General features: G+C 37.2%; 2 protein-coding genes across 3 annotated transcripts in view; both read left to right on the top strand.

Annotated features, from left to right (window-relative positions):
• Positions 1 to 1919: 1919 nt before the first annotated feature.
• LOC122086271 lies at positions 1920 to 7986 on the top strand. Its single transcript, XM_042655013.1, has 9 exons — positions 1920 to 2107; positions 2205 to 2427; positions 2565 to 2722; positions 2824 to 2969; positions 4335 to 4427; positions 4547 to 4708; positions 5550 to 5647; positions 5755 to 5870; positions 7319 to 7986. Exons 1-9 carry the CDS (start codon positions 2017 to 2019, stop codon positions 7618 to 7620), a joined length of 1389 nt encoding a protein of 462 aa, XP_042510947.1. The 5' UTR covers positions 1920 to 2016; the 3' UTR covers positions 7621 to 7986.
• Positions 7987 to 8813: 827 nt separating this feature from the next.
• LOC122087024 (BTB/POZ and MATH domain-containing protein 4) overlaps positions 8814 to 19036 on the top strand; it is a 13920-nt gene continuing 3697 nt past the window's right edge. The window contains exons 1-3 of one of the 2 annotated variants that reach the window (XM_042655984.1): positions 8814 to 9570; positions 11979 to 12324; positions 12453 to 12735. In XM_042655984.1, the coding sequence (XP_042511918.1) occupies positions 9176 to 9570; positions 11979 to 12324; positions 12453 to 12735 (1024 nt within the window). In that variant the 5' untranslated portion in view covers positions 8814 to 9175. The remainder of the gene's footprint in view (positions 9571 to 11978; positions 12325 to 12452; positions 12736 to 19036) is intronic. The other variant, XM_042655983.1, reaches the window with a different exon arrangement.

The raw sequence follows: 19036 nt of genomic DNA, 5'->3' as shown, positions 1-19036 counted from the left end.
GGAGAGGGTTAAAAGTCCGTCGACCGTTTTATAGCGTTCGGCTGTGGCAGGAGACTGCCGACTAGTGATTGGGGACAGGGGATAGGGGATAGGGGATAGGGGATAGGGGGTGTCAAACGATAGGTTTGGTTCGGATTTGGGTCGGGAATTGCTATTGGGTCGGATCTGATCGAATATGATCGGGCCAGAGGTATCAAATCGAAACTAGGGTAAAAGGCCGATTTTGATCCACATTTTTTCAATCTATTATGGTTTAGTCTCACTTTTTCATGTATGAAAAAGGTATAACAAGAATTTTAATGATTTGTTTTTTTGGATGATGCTAGGTATGCCGTAGACATACGTTGAGCTATTAATGGGAGGATTGGGATCAAAGAGAATTTTAATGATTTGCTTTTATGGATGATGTTAGGTATGCCATAGACATACGTTCAGCTATTAATGGGAGGATTGGGATGAGAGAAGCATAAAATAATGTTTTTTCCATGTGGATGAGGTGAGAGATAGCCATGAACAGGATAGCCTAGTGGTGGTAGTTTCAGCTTGTGATTAGGATCACGATTCCTCATCTATGCATATGTAATTTAAGTGAAAATCATGGTGGTGGATTGCTGTACTAATCTCCTCGATGATTAATAGAGATGCACGTAAGCTGGCCCAAACACATTGGTTAACAAAAAAGAAAAAAAAAAAAAAAAATGTGAGAGATAGCTAGACACATATCTATATATGCAGGCAATATATCCAACCTTATCATTTTTTTTCCCCCTATTCGATTTTGAATGATCATTTTGATTTATTGGTTTTTTTTTCCTTTATTCGATTTTCAATGATCATTTCAATTTATTGGTCAGTCTATTTATTTCCAGCAAATCAAGAGCAATAAATAATTTATTTGATTTTTCAAAGTTTAAAGTGTGATGGATGAAGTGGAGAGGTATGGAGCATTGTGTGACAGCTGTATCTTTTAAAAGCTTAAGGAAAAAATTGATAGGATTGTTGTATGTCTAGCCATGATGTATAGAGTGGAATATTCGGCAGTTAAGAAATGTCATGCAAATAAGACGCGCATAACATAGATGAAGATGTCAAAAATGATGTATGACAAAAATATGAAGGATAAAATAAAGAATTAGCGTATTATAGTGGATTTGGGAGTTGTTTCGATCAATGACAAGCTCCAAGAAAGCCGTTTGATGTGGTATGATCATGTCCAACGAAGGCCTAACAATGCCCCACTAAGGATGAGTGATAGGATTCATATTGAATAGACTACAAGAGTTAGAGGCAATCATTAACTGACAATGGGAGAAGTTGTGAGAAGTGACATATGTGGTTTAAGCCTTATACCAAGCATGATCTTAGATATAGCATATTAGATATCATAAATTCATGTGCCCATCTTTATTTAGTTGATATTCTCTTATCTTACATGGTTGTATTATCTGTCATTTTACTATGCTACTTTCATCTTTCACCTCACTTTCATATCGTATTTATTGTATTTTTTCATTGTTCTGTTGGCATGTCCCATTATTAACATGTTTGGATTCATGTATCCGACCTCATTAAGTTTGGATAAAGCTTAGTTTGTTGTTTCTTATAATTAGTGGTGGTCACTCTAGTGTTTTTGAAATCAATATCAAACCCGTAAAGAATTTATCCAAATTGAGGAAAAGAATACAGATCGCTTTCTATACTAAAAAATACCAGAAAGAGAAGGGCTTCTATCAAAGGACGTGACAGATAAGAAAAGCCTTTTATTTTTCTTAATTTTCAAAAAATGCGATATGGTACGAAGGTTGAATAATAGGAGATGGACACGTGGCAAGTTTATTTCCACGTGACGAAAACCACTGGTGGCGTCCACCGTCACAGGCCGTCCTCCTCCCAGCGGTAGCTTTCGAAATTTGAAAAGCTCCGTTTCACTACACAAGTTCGAAGTTCGAACTACAAAGTACACGAAGCCGCTGCAAGAAGCCAAAGTTCTTCCTTTCTTCTTTGAAGGGTAGAGCGATGGGCCCCTCGACGACCTCCATGCTTCTGTTTGCTTTCTCGCTGTCATCGTTTTCCTTCCATTCTTCCTCTGAATCAACGAATTACAAAGGTATTCATTTTCATCTCCTTCTTCTATTTACAAAGTCTTAATAGTGTCAAGAAGCTCATTCATCGTTATTTATTTATTTTTTTTGTTTGCATTACAGAGATTCACCTAGGGGATCCAGAGCTGCACCTCAGACCATCCCTTCTCGATGGATATCCATATACTGTTGGGGCGAAACATATGGTTTCATGTGATCGTGCGCGAGTTGCTAGTCTTTCAAGGTGGAAAATCTGGAGTTATGCCAATTCTGTTCGGGTTAATTTGACTCCTTCAGTGCTTATTCCTGAAAGGGTTCATAGCAAATCAGAGGTTTGTTTCCACCGGTAAGTGTAATGTCCTGATTTTTGTAACCCTTTTCATGCTTCTTTTGCGATATCTGCAAACCAATATGGTGGGTTTGCAAATGTTGAATCTTATTGTACCTTTAGAGAATCATTTCTCATTCTAGAAGTGTATGTAGGAATTCTTCTCTTGGATTATGCCAATGTATGAAGGATGAATGGCAATCCATCCACAAGGGGTTATGGAGTGCTTCTATGTCACCGTATGACGATAGAGATGTTGATGTGAAGTTTAATGGTGAAGTTACAGGTTCCATTACAGTTTCTATTGTAGAAGGTTAGTTCCTAATCACAGGATGCGCTCATGGGTTTCTTATCTTTTTTCCACTTATATCAACTTTTCTCAACAAATTATGTAAGTATTAACTATTTGTGCAGAGTTCCATCAATGGCGTCTTATATTTCTTGTTTTCGGGTTTATCTTACTGCTGTTGGCATCGGTAGTCAGTAATTGGGTGCCATTCTATTATATCAGCTCAATGGCAATTGGAGTCTTCCTTGTTATCTTGATCCTTTTGTTTCAGGTAAATTGTACTCTTCGTTGGCTCTATGACGCGCCCTAAAAAGCACTCCAAAGTTTTCCCTTCCATGGTTTAGTTTGGATCTTGAGAATCCAATATGCTGGGACTTGGTCCAGTTTTTTGTTGAATCAGGTGAAGATGACCAGCATCATGGCAATTGCATGCATATATCTCTCACGACCATACTGAAACCTCACCTCAATATGGATAATGCTTACTATGAAATGTTGGGATTATACCTATCGCAGTTGGAATTGAAGGGCTGTTTTGGCAACTTCTTACAGGACAAGTTTTTAATATTCTTGGTCGAGGAACTGCTAGAAAAGAGGAGTAGGATTTTAGTGAACCTTCTTTTTTTGTCTCCACTAAATTTATGGAGAGGACCAAATAAATTGATTGGTGTCCATCTTCCGAGCTTGAATGGGAAAGGGAGATAAGGGCTATATTCTATGTGTTCCATACCATTAATCAAGTGTTAAGATTTCTTTGGTTTTGTGGTCTAAATCTAGTAGTAGACTGTATTTATATTTTTTTCTAAAGAATTTAATCCTGCTGTAGCACTAGTGAACTATTCTTTATGATTTATATGACAGAATGGGTCTGATACCAGTTTGAAATATTTTTTCAAAGTAGCAAAATTGCCAATTACACGTTGAGAATCCGTTGCAAAACTAATTTGGGGAGATGTTCAATAAGATATTAATTACTCAGGTAGGGATGTGGATGTTAATAATAGATGGGTTGGAATTGTCTTCAGGTATAGTTTTAGGGGAAAGGGAAAAATTTGCTGTATTTTTTCCGTTCCTGGACAGAATAATCATTATTTTGTTAGCGAGCTGTTGTTGCATGCATCCGTAACTAATGAAATATGAGTAGGTATATTTGCTTAATTCAGTGCATATGTGAACTGGTATGAACACTGCAATGAAACTTTTAAAGGCCGAGGTCTCATGTTTGAGTTTCCTGGGGGGTGTATCCTGGGGGTGTATCCTGGTGGTGTTAGATGTAGTTCTATTATGTGCATTTTGTCCCATCACCGGTTTGCCTCCTCACCTTGGGGAATTCAGACCATTCAGAGATCCCTCGAGAGGGCCAATCAGAGAAGAAAAAGAAAGATAATTGAATATATTTTGGCATTTTTGTCCATTGCAATGTCGTGGTTCTCTGATACACTTGTTTCATCCAGCCATTCTTTTTGCATTATTACATGTCATTTGATCTCATTAATACATCTCATCGGCATTGCCTTTGCATTGTTTTATAGGGCATGAATTTTTACTTGATAGTTCTAGAGCGTTACTTAAGATCTCATTTGGTGTCATGCATAATTTACAGCTTTATGACCTTACACTCCACTGATGTTTTCAGCTCAGTCTTGGAACTTTTCTTGTGCACTACTTCTCAATGGTGGTCAATTCCATTCTCATGAGTTTGGGGCTTAGTGAAAATATGCATAACCCTGTAAGTCCTTTATCCACCATTGTTGAGTTGCAAGTTACAACCTCCCATTCTTTTGTTGATTTCAGCTCAACCATACCGCTAATTACTTTATTACTTTTTCATTGTGGTTTCGATGACAGGTCGCTATAGCGGTATTGGTATCAATTGTCCTTGCAGGAGCAGGACTAGGTTATTGGATTGTGTGGAAATTTGTCATTTCAGAAGATGGGACTGTTGATGTTGGTGTAGCTGAATTTGTGAAGAGGGCATTGCGTGTTATGGCAATGACATTTATTTTAAAGGTAGAGTATCTCTTTAAATTCGTACTTGTTGAGAGTGATTATTTATGTTTAAAATTTATAAAGGTTATATACCATTGCATTGAATGTGTGGGTGATAGAGAAAATTGACTATTGCAATAGCGTTTTATGGTTTTATTGTCCAAGAGACGCATATAGAACAGCATATGGCTTCTTTTGGGTGGAGATCGGAAATAAAACAATGTGCAGTCTTACTTGTTCGACTCCCCAAAAGGAATTTGTTATTTTTTTCTGGTACTAAGGGATTTGTGGAATTAAATTGTCTAGATTGGGAAACATTTACTGCATGGGTTGTGTGGTGGTCTGGTATGAGACCTGAAGTCTATTGTTGTACTTTTTTTTGCTTGGTAGTCTCATCATTTTTCATCCTTTGGTTGGTCTTTTATGTGCATAGGTACAACAATGGGAAAACTTGTTAGGCTCACAGTAATATTTGAAAGTCTGAGAAGTTATGAAAATCTGCTAATTATAAGACTTGGGACCTACAAATAAGCATTGCCTTGAGGCCCATCACCAACATCTAGTGTCCTAGTTGTTGACTTTTTTTATGTTTTGGTACCTGACCATGTTTTGGGGCCTTCCAGTGCAAGCCCAACCTGAAGTTGCAGTGCCTATCTAGCCCCAATTAGAATGTCAAATTAGTTGGGAAAATAACACATGTTGAATGATAGGTTGGTTGGTTGGTTGGCTACTATACCTGTCTCTGTCCCTAAGAATTGCTAATGTAATAAGGGGGTTTCTTCTGTAGGCATACATGGTTATGATGTTTGCTGTAAAGAAAATTTTGGCGATTTGAAGATTCTGATCTTGTCTTCTTTATCAGTGCACATTTGATACACCTTTAGCGATGGTTGCACTGGCTTCTTCTTGGGCTGTCTGCTTTCTTATATATTCTTTCAAGTGGCGAGGCTCAACATCAATGTAAGTACATTATGACTAACATTTCTATTGCCAGATTTCCTTTTTCTTTAATCAAGTTATACTGAATATTCTTACATAATATATGTGACCCACTTGCTGCTTGGCAGGCTATCCAATAGAGGCTTGTGGTCAAGAAGGGCTAAACACACACCTCCAAGTCACAGTCGGACTGAATGTTTTAGCCTGAAGAGACCATTTGCTTTGTCTGACTCAACCGCCAAAGGTACACTTTTCTAATTCCTGTAAATGTGCTTCTATCTCTTCTGCTTTTTCTTAATTTTCTGACATATTTATTTTGGCACACATGAGGCTTTAAGGTGGACTTGAGGATAGGCTTCAATATATTGATTGGTCAATCAGAAAATCATTTTGAAGAGAATTGTTATGGATGGCATGGATGACTTGAGGATAGGCTTCAATATATTGATTGGTCAATCAGAAAATCATTCTGAAGAGAATTGTCATGGATGGCATGGGAGTTTAAGGATTGTCTAAAGGGGGAGGGGGGATGGATAAGTGTAGACCCCTTTAATGGATACATGAGCATTGATTATTGATTAAATATATTATGAGTACTTATTTTAATGTAATAAATTAACAAAAGTGCTTGAGCAACATTTCTTGATAACTACATTTAAGTCATAAAAGGGGGGTGGGTCGCTGGTATGCCACCCCTGTTCTAAAAATCTGGCTGCAAGTCTGTAAATCATAAAAATTGCTTGAAAATGTCATTAAATCACCTGAAACCATGACACCAGAAACCATTGAATCTTAAAGTGTAAACCTGAAGCCTAAAACCATCAAAGCCCTTGAAATCTGTTACTCAATACCCAAGAAATCAAAGAAAGCTAGGGGAAAATGCTGTGGACCAAGGAGGGAACTAGTAAGAAAGGAAACCAAAATGAACATTCACATTGAGCGGCATCATCCCATAATTTATAGGTACCAATAGATGAAGTACTTACTTGATAGTTCAGGAACTCTGTTAATATGTTTTTTTTTTTTTATATGGGCTGAATGTCAGATACCTACTAGGAGAGAGGGATGTGGGCCTAGCGGAATGGATGTAGAGTACAATTATGGCACCTACATTTTTGCCACATGGAGTGCCGACTGGGCAAATCAAATCGTTGAATAGAAGAGGCACCATGTATTGGTCATATGTAATGCAATTGTGTTGCCTACATTGAATTGCATACTTTCACCCATATTTTTGAAGGTCCAGAATCATTCAAAATTTTGTTTTTTTTCCACTACTTTTTGTGGACAATCAATCTTAGATAGTCCTGCTAGATGTTTTTCTAACTTCAACTGTGTAATCATATCGACACCAACTAATCGGTGTCTTGTTTATTCAGCTTCGTAGTTATACATATCTGGAACTAGTATCACTGTTGGTTCGTCCCACTTGGCATCCCCAAAGAATCCATTCTTTGTACCTTTTTTTTTAATAACTAGATATGTTGTATTAAGGAAAGGAAAACAAAAGTACATAAAATGGCAGCCACTATCATCCTCCTTTAGACATGCCTTAAAGGAAGGACTCCAAGCAAGCAGGGACAGACTCCACGCATTACTTGTACCTTTTAGTTTTACTCTAGTGTTGTCTTTGCTCCTGCAGTGAGGATTCTCATCCTTAGTTTTTTTCTTGGTTTTCATTTTTTGTTGCAGGTTTGGTTTTATCACCCTGTGTAAAGGAACCATCATGCCAGCAGGAACAGGACTACTATTCAACTTTCCACAAGGTGCCAAATCGTAAGAAGTTCTCAAAAAATGAGTACGAGGATTTTACAAGTAAATCAACTAGGGATGCCATTGTGGAGTTGGCATCCTCGGATGACTTCACTGATTGGATCATTAAAAATGCTAGCCGGATACAACTCCTTCCCGATGACAGTTCAGATGACAGCATGGAGAGTGATTCAGGGTCTTCAGAAGAGGCTGTTAGTTGTAAAAGGTGGTGGTGGACTTAAAATTTTCAAGTGGTTCTAACCCAAGGGTAACTTTTTTGTTGGCATCAGTTGGCCAGTTGCCTTTTCATGTTGTACGCGAATCAGGGACAACCAATGTTTTCGGGTGACATAGGTATATCTTGGTTAGTATACATTGATCTTTTCAGTTTCTTAGGTGAGGGACAATTTGTCATGCACTAACAGTGGGTATCATCCTGCAATTTTGTAAAGTAAGAGGGATTGAATTGGAAGGGGCTTCCTGATGTAAATTTTTCCATCCTTTATTGGATGATCTCTAGGTCATGCTTGCAGTTACTGAAGACTAGCTTGGCAATCTGTGTTGGAGGATGGAACTAATGAAAGGCTCCCTTTAGTGGGAAAATTATATAGTTTGTAATCTGTATAGCCATAGACAGTTTAGTTTGTCTCAAATCTAACATGTGAATAACCCATGGAGGGGGATCGCTTTCTGGTCGTGTGGCTTTTACGCCAGCACGTGGACCAATGAGAGTGTGGGGAGCTTCAACCATAGGGGCAGGGTGGTCTTGTTATGCAGCATTGTGTCTGCGCGTGCAGGCGTGCAACCGGGTAGTGTTTTTTTCCTAATTCCAAATACAAAGTAGTGTGTAAATAATTTGAAGTTTAAAGCCTATTGAGAAGGGTAAACAAAAGCAAACTGAAATCAAGTAAGTTTAAAGATATATTGTTACCAAAAAAAAAAGTTTAAAGATACACCCTTCTTATGCATTCCGATATTGATACGATATCGATACATAAGGGTGTCAATTGGTTCGGTTTTGGTTTTTATGATTCACTCAAAATACAATGTATACAAACTTAAATAAAATAGATTTAAAAATGTAAAATCCAAATTGAATCAATTTGATTATTATTCGGTTTTACTTAATTCCCATTCGGTTCTTTTGTGATTTTTTCGGGTCAGGTTTGATTTATTTGATTTGAGTTAAATTCGATTGGATTCGAATTTTAATTAAACCGAAACTGAACCAAAATCAAATCGATTTGAAACGATCTGTTTCAATTTGTTCAAAATTAATACCTACACAAGTGAATTAAAATTTAAATCCTTGCTCCACTTGGCTTTTGGCTAGAATCAAGTATTAAAGAAAAAAGAAAAAAAAATCTAAAAATCTAGGTTTTTGAAACTGGAAGGTCCCGTACTCTCGTCTCACCTTTATACACCACGGGAAGATTCGCGAACACTGATAGTAGGTCCGTACTACACACTCAGCATTTCCTCTCTTAATTTCCATTTTAAACCTAAACAGCTTACATTTTCTTGTTCCGTTTCCGAAACTATTTCTCTTTCCTCTTTCGTGTAAACGGAAGCTCTCAATTTAAATACAGAGACAATCAAGAACTAAACGGAGGATAGGAAGTCGAATCAAAATCTCATCACATCTGCGCATTCTTCTACCGGCGGATTTTCTCAGTCCGGTTTCGTTCATATTCTTCGTGAAGCTTCGACGATCGGCGACTTCATCAACCTAGGGTTTTTTTTTTCTTTGAGATGCTTTGGTATCTTCCATGAAATTAACGGTTATAGGGTTCAAAGATGCCGGAGAGTGTGACTTTGGATAACGGCGTTTCGGTATCTCCGACGAGCTCTCGGTCTGTGACCGAGACCGTTAATGGCTCCCATAAGTTTGTGATCCAAGGCTACTCCCTTGCGAAAGGGATGGGGATCGGTAAGCACATTGCGAGCGATAATTTTAACGTCGGAGGATATCAGTGGGCGATATATTTCTATCCAGATGGGAAGAATCCTGAGGATAATTCGACCTATGTTTCTGTTTTCATTGCGCTGGCGAGTGAGGGGACGGACGTTCGAGCACTCTTTGAACTGACGCTTGTTGATCAGAGCGGGAAGGGAAAGCATAAGGTTCATAGCCATTTTGATCGCTCTTTGGAGAGCGGGCCGTATACCTTGAAGTATCGAGGGAGTATGTGGTGAGCTTCATTAATCACTCATTTCCCCTCTCTCTCGTGTTGGAAACTGAATTTCAGAAAATTTGGGTCTTCGGTTATTCATTGTTAGGGTTGATCTTGTATATAAAATTCTTTGGTTATTCGTGGTGAAATTGTTTCTTGATTTTGTTTCTTGCGCTGCTTCATTGTTAGGGTTGTTCTTGCATATAAAATTCCTTGGTTATTCGTGGTGAAATTGTTTCTTGCGCTGCTTCGTTGTTGGTGTTATTCTTGTATATAAAATTCCTTGGCTATTCGTGGTGAAATTGTTTCTTGGTTTTGGGGTTGTTCTTGTATATAAAATAAAGCAATTGTTTTGCATGACCTCATCGGAACATTGAAATGTGAACTAAAAAAAAGAAAGAAAGTTATTTCTTATCTGATCCAAGATTGAGGTCGTTCAGGACAACCTCAATTGGAGGCTCCCCTTTGGTTTTGCCGTGGAGCACGGTTAGCATATGCTCTTTTCTAGTTTTCTATCAATATGCATCCCCTGTCAGAACTCATGAGAAATATTTGCATGGCTGTGACTTTTCAAAAACTCTAACATGCAATAGATTTTTGCTACTTGATCCAAAAAGTAATGAGAAGCAAGGAATGGTTCACCCGAATTTCCCAAGGCATTCAAATTGAACTTTCCTTTTTTTTTTTTTTTGATAGATAAATTGAACTTTTCCCCTCTATTTATTCTGCTGTAATATTGCAATAGTTATTGATCTCCATCTCTATATATTTGATGATGATATTTTCTTTCTTTCTTTTTGGCTGTTTCTTTTGGCTCCACCTCTTCATTTAATTTTCATGAAATAGTTTTGTTCTGGTTAAGCATATTATATCCACCCTGTTAACGATGGAAGTAGAATTAGGTGGAATTTAATTTAGATATATTTTTTTTTGATTTGGAGTACACATCTGAAATATATAACTTATTAGTTTTTATTCATTTGTTTCCTAATCCTTTGTAGACTTGTGGTTCTCTGATGTATTCGTAGACTAGAAGAAGTAGAGTTCAGTTTGTTTCTTCTTCTTCTTTTTTGTTCTCATCTCTCCACCCTCATTTTCTCCCTTACTTTTTGCGGTGGGTCTTTCATTTTCTACTCAAACATAATTGCTACTTTTTCCAGTTTCTCAATCACACTGAATCCTAGAAGTTTTCTTGGTGCTATTTGTATCCCAAGCTCTTCTTAACATAGAGATCATTGGAATTATCCTTTTCTAGTATATTTACTGATAGCCTAGGTGTCCAGGCAACTTGTTTGCCTAGGCGGGCGCCTTTGGACACCTTGGTTGCTAGGTGGATGCCTTGGATGCTTCGGTTGCTTGCATCTGGACCTCCTTCAATGTCTTAGGTCACTTAGATGCTGTGACAACTGTGATTGACAGTTCCTTTCTAAATTGGGTTTCCATAAAGTTTGAACTGTCCATGGATGTGGGTCATAACTTTCTTCTTCTTCTTCCTTCTTTTTTTTTATTTGTTATTTTATTTATTTATTTATTTTGTAAGGATTTGTTGTCTTTGGAGAAAGTTCTCAGCATCTCTTTGCTAGACTATGTTTTCTATATGCACATGCTTTCACTGGAATATTGGAAGGTAATGGTTATTTACTAATTAGATGTGCTAATATTGTTACGATTTTAGGACAAGGTTGAAACTACAAGCAATATCGAATTGCATCTCTTACATTTGATTTTGTTGATTTGGTGAGAAACAGAAAATGGGCCACTCCAACTATATATTTTTAGGAAAAACCCTATATACATGAATGCACAAAGAATAGTGAGAATGTGTTTCTTGGGAATTCTTTCCTGATGTGAGTCTTTTCAGTGTTTTCCTTTAGCTTTTTCCATTCATATTTGTTTCTTGTTGCTGTGGTCTCTGTGGATTCTTACCATTCTTTATCCCTTTCAATAAAATTTGTTGCTTATAATAATGACACTGTTATTATTATTATTATTATTATTATTATTATTATTGTTATTATTATAATAGTTATATAATAATTGGGGAAAAAGAAAACTGAGAGGCAGTGTGGCCCCTGTATCAGACACGGAGAGGGGTGAAATGACCGCCCCGCTCCTCATGAAAGGTGTAAATCCTACCCCTGTTAATGATTCTGCAGGTGCTCCCATTGGCCCCCTGCTGGCGTAGGGGCCACGCAGTCTTTCAGGGAACCCTCTCCCATAAATAATAGTAATAATTATTATCATCTTTTTGAATTCTTTTAGAATGGTTGCTTGGTATAGAAGAAATATATCCAAAATTCCTATTCTTCTAATTTGACTGCAGTTCATGTTCAAATAATCTCCTATTTTCTGTCCTGATGATGAAATATATTGTGACTTCATATTTTCACTTGTAGAAAGTTAATATGTTCTTATATGTCATTTAGGGGTTACAAGCGCTTCTTCAGAAGAGCTATGCTTGAAACATCTGATTTCCTCAAGGATGATTGCTTGAAAATTAATTGCACTGTTGGTGTTGTGGTTTCGGCGATAGATTGTTCAAGATTACACTCAATACATGTCCCTGATTCTGATATTGGAGCACATTTTGGTACACTACTGGAGAATCAGGAAGGCTCGGATGTAATTTTTGATGTTGCTGGGAAAAAATTTCAGGCTCACAAATTGGTGTTGGCTGCTAGATCCCCTATATTCCGAGCTCAATTTTATGATGGTTTAGAGGAGGACAAGCATGAAATTTTCATTACAGATTTGGAACCTAAGGTCTTTAAGGTGAATAATGCCATTATTCTTTGCTTGGGGTTCGACTACAGATATTCAGGTTTATTTTGGTGGGATTCCTACTTTCCTTGTTATTTCTGTTCCTTTTGTCTGAACCTATCCCTCCTATGTATTGGCAGGCTATGCTACACTTTATCTACATGGATACTCTAATAATAGAAGACGAGGAAATGGTCTCACCAACTTCATCTTGTGACTCTTGTGTGTCTGAAACACTAGCTGGAAAGTTGCTAGCGGCAGCTGACAAGTATAGTTTGACAAGACTTAGACTGATATGCGAGTCTTATTTGTGCAAGGACATCTCTGTGAACTCTGTTGCCAACACTCTTGCTTTGGCTGACCGTTATCATGCCATGGAGCTAAAAGCCGTGTGTCTGAAATTTGCTGCTGAAAATCTTGGAGGTATGCTTTTGATCCTCCAGTTAGGAACTCTTTTTTAGCCTAACAATGCCACTATTACTTGCACTCTATAGAGGGTACTGCCTTTCTGTCCCTCCCACACATGCGCATGCGTGCACAGGCACACGCAGACAGATATTTGTTCCCACTATGTGATCTTTATCATTAAGCTAGCATTTGAGAACCCTTGCTTCTTCCCATCAAGAAGATGTTCTTATCTTATTTTTATTGAGTTAAATTGTGGTTTAGAATTTTTCTATCTGTAATTAAACTAACAAAATTTATTTTGAAATGGACTAAAATTTTGATGTTGGATGATTTTTTACTCTCACTCTTGTGGAGTTATTGGTCCAAATAAACAAACATTGCCCTATTGATCGACCGATATGTCCACGAACTTGGCATTTATCACACCCTTTGTGACTAGGGTTGATCCTAAGGTTTAAGGGGAATTTTTTAATAGAAATGGAATATGTTAGAGAGAAAAGGTAAATTTCAAATAGGATTGCAAATTTATATGAGAAAGAAATGGGGTCTAAAATAAATTTTAGATTCTGGTCAAGCATAGCAATAAGTGGTGACAGCAAGGAAATAAAAGGGAGCACAAATTTTTACAAGAAGGTTAAAAGTATACTAATAATGTGAAAGAACTTACCAGGAATTTGTGCTGGGGATTTGTCCTGTCAAAGCTGAGTAGAAGACTTTTGAGGACAGTTTTCTTTTTATAGTGACCTCTGATCTTTAAAATAAAACAGAGAGAGTGAGGCAGTGGACAGGGAACCTGGGTTTCCAATGCGCCATACTTGGCCGCTGTAGAGGGATCATGAAATGCCACATGTGGCCCTCCCTGGCAGTATTACAGCTGCTACACCATGTTCTCTGGTACTTGGAGCTTTTTTTTTTTTTGGGGTACTTGGAACTTGTGCGAGAAGATATTGGAATTCCAGGAGGCCATGTGTGTCGTCTGCCTGTGACATTCAAACTAGGATTTTTGAATGAACAGTTATGATTCAAGGATAACTCTGCGACTCTCAGTAGACAGTCGCCTCTACAGACATTTCAGAAAAAGAAGTTCCAAGTGGATCTGATGGGAAGTTTGACTAGTTGGCCGAGGGGCGTGGAGAAATAAACTAGCGGACATAACTGATGAATAGCTAGAATGTGTTTTTCCCCCCCTTTTCTTTTAGAATGATTAGTTTTCGAGAGATTTTCTCAAAGATATTGAATTGATATATAGAGGGGGAAAGAATATCATTGACATAGTGGGGCCATTCCTGCGAGATCATCGGCAATGGTGGTTGAGATAAGGAGGTTCTCCCAATGCTTGATGCCATTGAGTGGTTAATTGACTAATGACTTGGGGAAGAGTTAAAAGGCGTGGCTTTAAGGACAAGGCCATTAGTATTGTCCTTTGCTGCTTGTGATTCGGTGCATGTGTTTTACCTCTTTTTTTTTCCTTTTGATAAAAGAAGTAACGCTGCTGACAATAAATTGGTATATAAGGGAATGTTGAAGAGTACAATTAATTAGTTGAGATCTACCTAGCCTAGCTAAGCAGTGACAAGTGCTAAAAAAGTCAAATTGCATTTCAGTGGTATTTCTGTAAATGCAGCAATTGTCAAGGGAAAGAAACCATAATTTAGAAGTCAAAATAACATATATATATATATATATATATTTTTGGGGGGGAAGGGGGTGTTTGAAGGGCCATACATCAAACTTGTCTGGTTTACCATGATGCTCTCTAAGACCATGTGGAAGAAGTCTTAAATGTCCTGCAGTTCTGTTGGATAGCCATGCAAGCACCAGACCCTGCCTTTGCAATAAAAGGGATGCAAACTTCGTACCACTTCTGCACTCTGTTAGAATGATCCTTAGTGTGGCCCCTCTCTCATGCATGCATACTCATCCGATTCACATTTGAATTCTCTGTGAAGCATATTTGGGCTCTGATCTGGTCGATTGCTCTGCGAAGCATGATTCTTCTCGCTGCATGAACCCGCTGTATCTCTCTCGCCTCTACTGTTATGTCCACATCTCCATGCATATCCTCATCACTATCCTATTCTTCCTGTGATGCTAGTTGTTTCTCTGGCCTTGCTTCATCAAACTAATCCCTCGTCTTCTTCTTTATCAACCTCCTCTAGATATTACCCCTCATGAGGGCAACTATGGTTTTTTGCATCTCACTGGGACCCTAGAGCACATCCCACATCCCTGAATCCACTAGGCACTAGCCAGATGCCACTTCAGTCTTGTGGCCCCACCACATGGTGTTCTCTTCCCACGATAATTATATATTATCTTTTGCTTGCCATTACTAATGGGTTTGCCATGCCTCCATGCAATATCCCCTCCCTCCCTCGATGATTATGCAACCTTCTCACATTGTTGCGTCAAGATTGCAGACACTATTAACTTTTCTACATCACTTAACGCTTCTAAAACAACACGAAAACGATTTGTTAATTTCCTCTTAGGCTTATATTTTTTTTTTTAAAAGTGAAACTATTAAAAAATAAAATAAAATAATAATTACCTAATTTAAAATTTATGAAACAACACAATAATCGCTTTTAGTTTAAAACAAAACAACATTTATTTCACAAATTTTCATGATTTTTAAACCAAAACAGAACATGTTTCCTTATTTTTCGTTATTTTTTTTTTTAAATCTAAGAAAATAAAAAATATATTTTCAGGCAAAAAATTCAAGCTGATTTGATAAAGTTGTTGTTTGAGCCAACGTTATCTACAACAACAAATTCAGCCTTCTCCCAACTTAATGGAGTCAGCTACATGGATCCATGCAAAACAAAGTAGAGAAAACTAAGGTCTGAACAAAAATGGGGGGAAATGAAGGGAGATGCAGAAATGAGAGAAGGGATGAAATGAGAAATGAAAAAGAAAAAAAAAAAAAGATGAAAGTAAGAGGAAAGAGGCACAACCTAGCAAGTCGGGAGAATCTTATGTAGATGGGGCCGGCTACATAAATCCTTGCCTCCCAATAGGCTTTGTCCGAGGTCATAATTGGGACAAGACCTAGACTATGCATGTCATTCCTCACAACCTCTTCCATTTTAGGCCTGCTCCTAGACCTTTTAGCTCCTTCAAGCTGAATCAGATCACTCCTCCTTAATGATGCGCCCTTATGCCTTCGTTGAACATGACCAAACCACCTCAAATGACTTTCTCGAAGCTTGGCATTGATCAGGACCAAATTAGCTCTAATACATTAATTTCTTACTTTATCTTTCCTAGCTTTGCTGCACATCCATCTGAACATCCTCGATCAGCCACGATATATACTTATAATATGCTATTTTTTAAAAATTAGCTTCAAGAAAATCAAATTTTCATATCATTAAATTAAAAACAAAAATAATTAAATAGACTTGTGAATTTGTAGATCAGCCTTTAAATTTGAAATTTGCCTAAATGTTGCTCAAATCCACCAAAGGATTGGAGTGGATGCTTGATGCAGATAGGTCACTTAAGGGGTTTATTTTATTTAAAATAAGGCTTGGGTTGGTTATTTAGGTGTTGGGTCTTTGATCCCATGGATTTTCTTTGTAATAGGCTACTTTAATTGGCCTAAAATATAATTAGAAAGTAGAAAAACGAGATTTATTTCATTAGCTTAGTTAAAGTACTGTTTCGAGTCTATTTTCTTTGTTATTTCAGTTTCTTGGTCAGTTAGGTTTTCCAATTATTTAAGGAATGTATTGGGGCTTTCCTTTTTAGTGTTTGAGTCTGTTTTGAGTCATCTATATAAGTTTGTAAGGGGCTACAACATTGTACACGAATTTTATGGAATGAAATATTTTCTTGTTGTTTGCAAAGATTTGCCTGAGATAGGTTGTGTTCATCAAGAATAAAAATTTCAGCTTCATGGAGTAAGGTCTGCTCTGTTTGTCTACAACACCTACTGTTCTTGATCTCTGCCTGATGGTTCTGTAAATTCCTTTCTTCTGTAGTGGTGTACAGACATGCTTATACAGTGGCCTTCGATAATGTATACTCCAAGCCATCAGTTTTTCTTTTCCCTCTTATTTTTGGGTTAAAAAATAGAGGGAAATAAAATAAACAGAATTGATTTTAAATGGCTTGTTAAATCCTTATATATGAAAAAAGATCTTCCAAAAGTTTTTTATTTTTTCCTTGGAAAATTCAGGTGTTTTATAGTTGTATTACGGTCTATCAACTGTAAAATTCCTTAAAAATATGAAATGGACCGAAAATTACCAACTGCTGCCTGGTTTCAAAATCTTTCCCTTCGGGGTGTTTCAAAGTAAACAACCCTTTTCTTATGGTGCTAAAAACCATTACCCTTCGTCTAATGAAAAACCATTTCCCCTTGCAATGGAAAATAATCAAATGAAAAGGTGGAAGCTAGCTTCATCAAAACCTAGCTCGAACCGATAAAACCAGACGAAACCGATCGATAAAACCCGAACCGAACCAAACCGATCCTTATAGGATTGGTTTTGGACTGAGGTATGTTGGGATCGGCTGAAAACCGGTCCAAACCGAACTGACAAATAACCAAACCGAATGAAACCGATAAAAAAAATGATTATGAGATTATAAATTGGTGAATTGACTATCCATTTTTTACAATATTAGTGAGAAATTTTTTTATTGTAAGGGGAATTGGTTCAAATCATTGAATATTAGGTTATGGATAGAGAAATTGATTTGTAAATTGTAATAGGCTTCCATTGATTTCCTTGTTCACTATACAAAACTAGCTAGTTGGATAGTTATATGAATGATTGGATAATAGAGTTCATTTTGTGATTTCAATATTAATTATGTTCCTAGTAATTATCCATTGGTTTCAATATTAGTTATCTTTCCCTCACAACGATAAACCATGATTTAATCATAAATTTAAAGTGTTTTTTTTCGTTAAATCTTGTCACGATAAGTAATGAATGTAAGACTTCATTATGGTTCAAGCCCAATAATAAACCGATCTAAACCGGTATTAACCCGATAATGAAAAACCGGACCGAAACCGAAATCGAAACCGACCGAAAGCCGAAGTTCCTTAACGGATTGGTTTTGGTCTCGATTCAACCTGACCGAAACCAAACCGAACCGACCAATTGACACCCCTCAGTAAGATGTGATGAATGCGTAGATTGAGAGAATCTCTAATCTGGGTTTGGCAGTCCTCACTCAGTAAAATGTGCAATGCACTATGGAGGGAAATGTGATCCTTTTGTAAAGATAATAAATTTTTTGTCGTAGAAACTAACAGTTCTAGCCATTTGAGTTATTTAACCATATTCCTCTAATATTTCTCCTGATGTAGGTTTGTTAGTGATTTTGCAGTGTGTGGCTCCCAGCACTTCTGGGTTGTGGATTTTTATTTTTATCCCTTGCTAGGTTGTTGCTCCTGAAACCGAACCTGCTATGCTGCAATACCCTTCTTTCACTCGGCATCGGAAGCTTAGGATACATATCATAGAGCCTGTTGATGAGAGAAATCCCAGTGTTCAACAATCACAGAGTTCTTTCATATTAATCCCGTCTTAAGTTCTCATTGCTTGTCCCACCCAAAAAATAAAACCACTAAATTGTCATCATTGAAAAACTTGATTACAGCGGAGAGGCTTACCATGAACTCTGTCTCTTTTCAGTTCTTTGAGCTGGTCAACTCCCTGTTTTGGGAGAAGTCGCCCATCTCCCCACTTTGCTGAAGATTCTAAATTAAAATATGTTATTGGGTTTTTTAAAGTAAGAGATCCAGTGGGCTCCTATTGCGTAATTGGAATTCTGTTATTTGTTGTCTGCAACTTGAGAAGGATGACTTTGACATTTCCCATGTAAAACTTTAGTAAATTTAATTCAGGTTAAAAAAATAAAAGAGAGATGCAGTTTGGATACATATCTTGAATTTTGAGGCAGCCAGTGGGAAAAAACTTTGAAACCAGCCAATCCCGAGTAATTTTTCTGAAATGAATGAAGAAAACAAGTTTGGGGTGTATGGGTCCCGTTGTTGATCATCCTTGTATAATATCTATCAATTGATTGCTTGTTGGTAATTGTTCAACATCTTGAAACTCCTTTGTAGAGCCTTGTCCCTGTCTCATCATTTATTCTCCAGTCATTGCCATAGTTGTGGGGCTATTTCCAACTTTATCATCGAAAATGCCATCTTTCATTGGCAATTTTCTCTTGTATCTTTAGCCTTCAAGTTTTTTGGATTTAAATGCTTAAAAAAATTACTGTTTAATTGATTTTGAAAGCTTTATTCCAATTGGGTTTAATCTTTAATTTTTTTTGGGGTGGGGGT

The sequence above is a fragment of the Macadamia integrifolia genome, chromosome 8 (assembly GCF_013358625.1).
Source record: "Macadamia integrifolia cultivar HAES 741 chromosome 8, SCU_Mint_v3, whole genome shotgun sequence".
In the NCBI taxonomy this organism is placed as follows: Eukaryota; Viridiplantae; Streptophyta; class Magnoliopsida; order Proteales; family Proteaceae; genus Macadamia; species Macadamia integrifolia.
The sequence above is the reverse complement of the archived record's forward strand: the minus strand, read 5'-3'. Positions and strand labels throughout refer to the sequence as shown.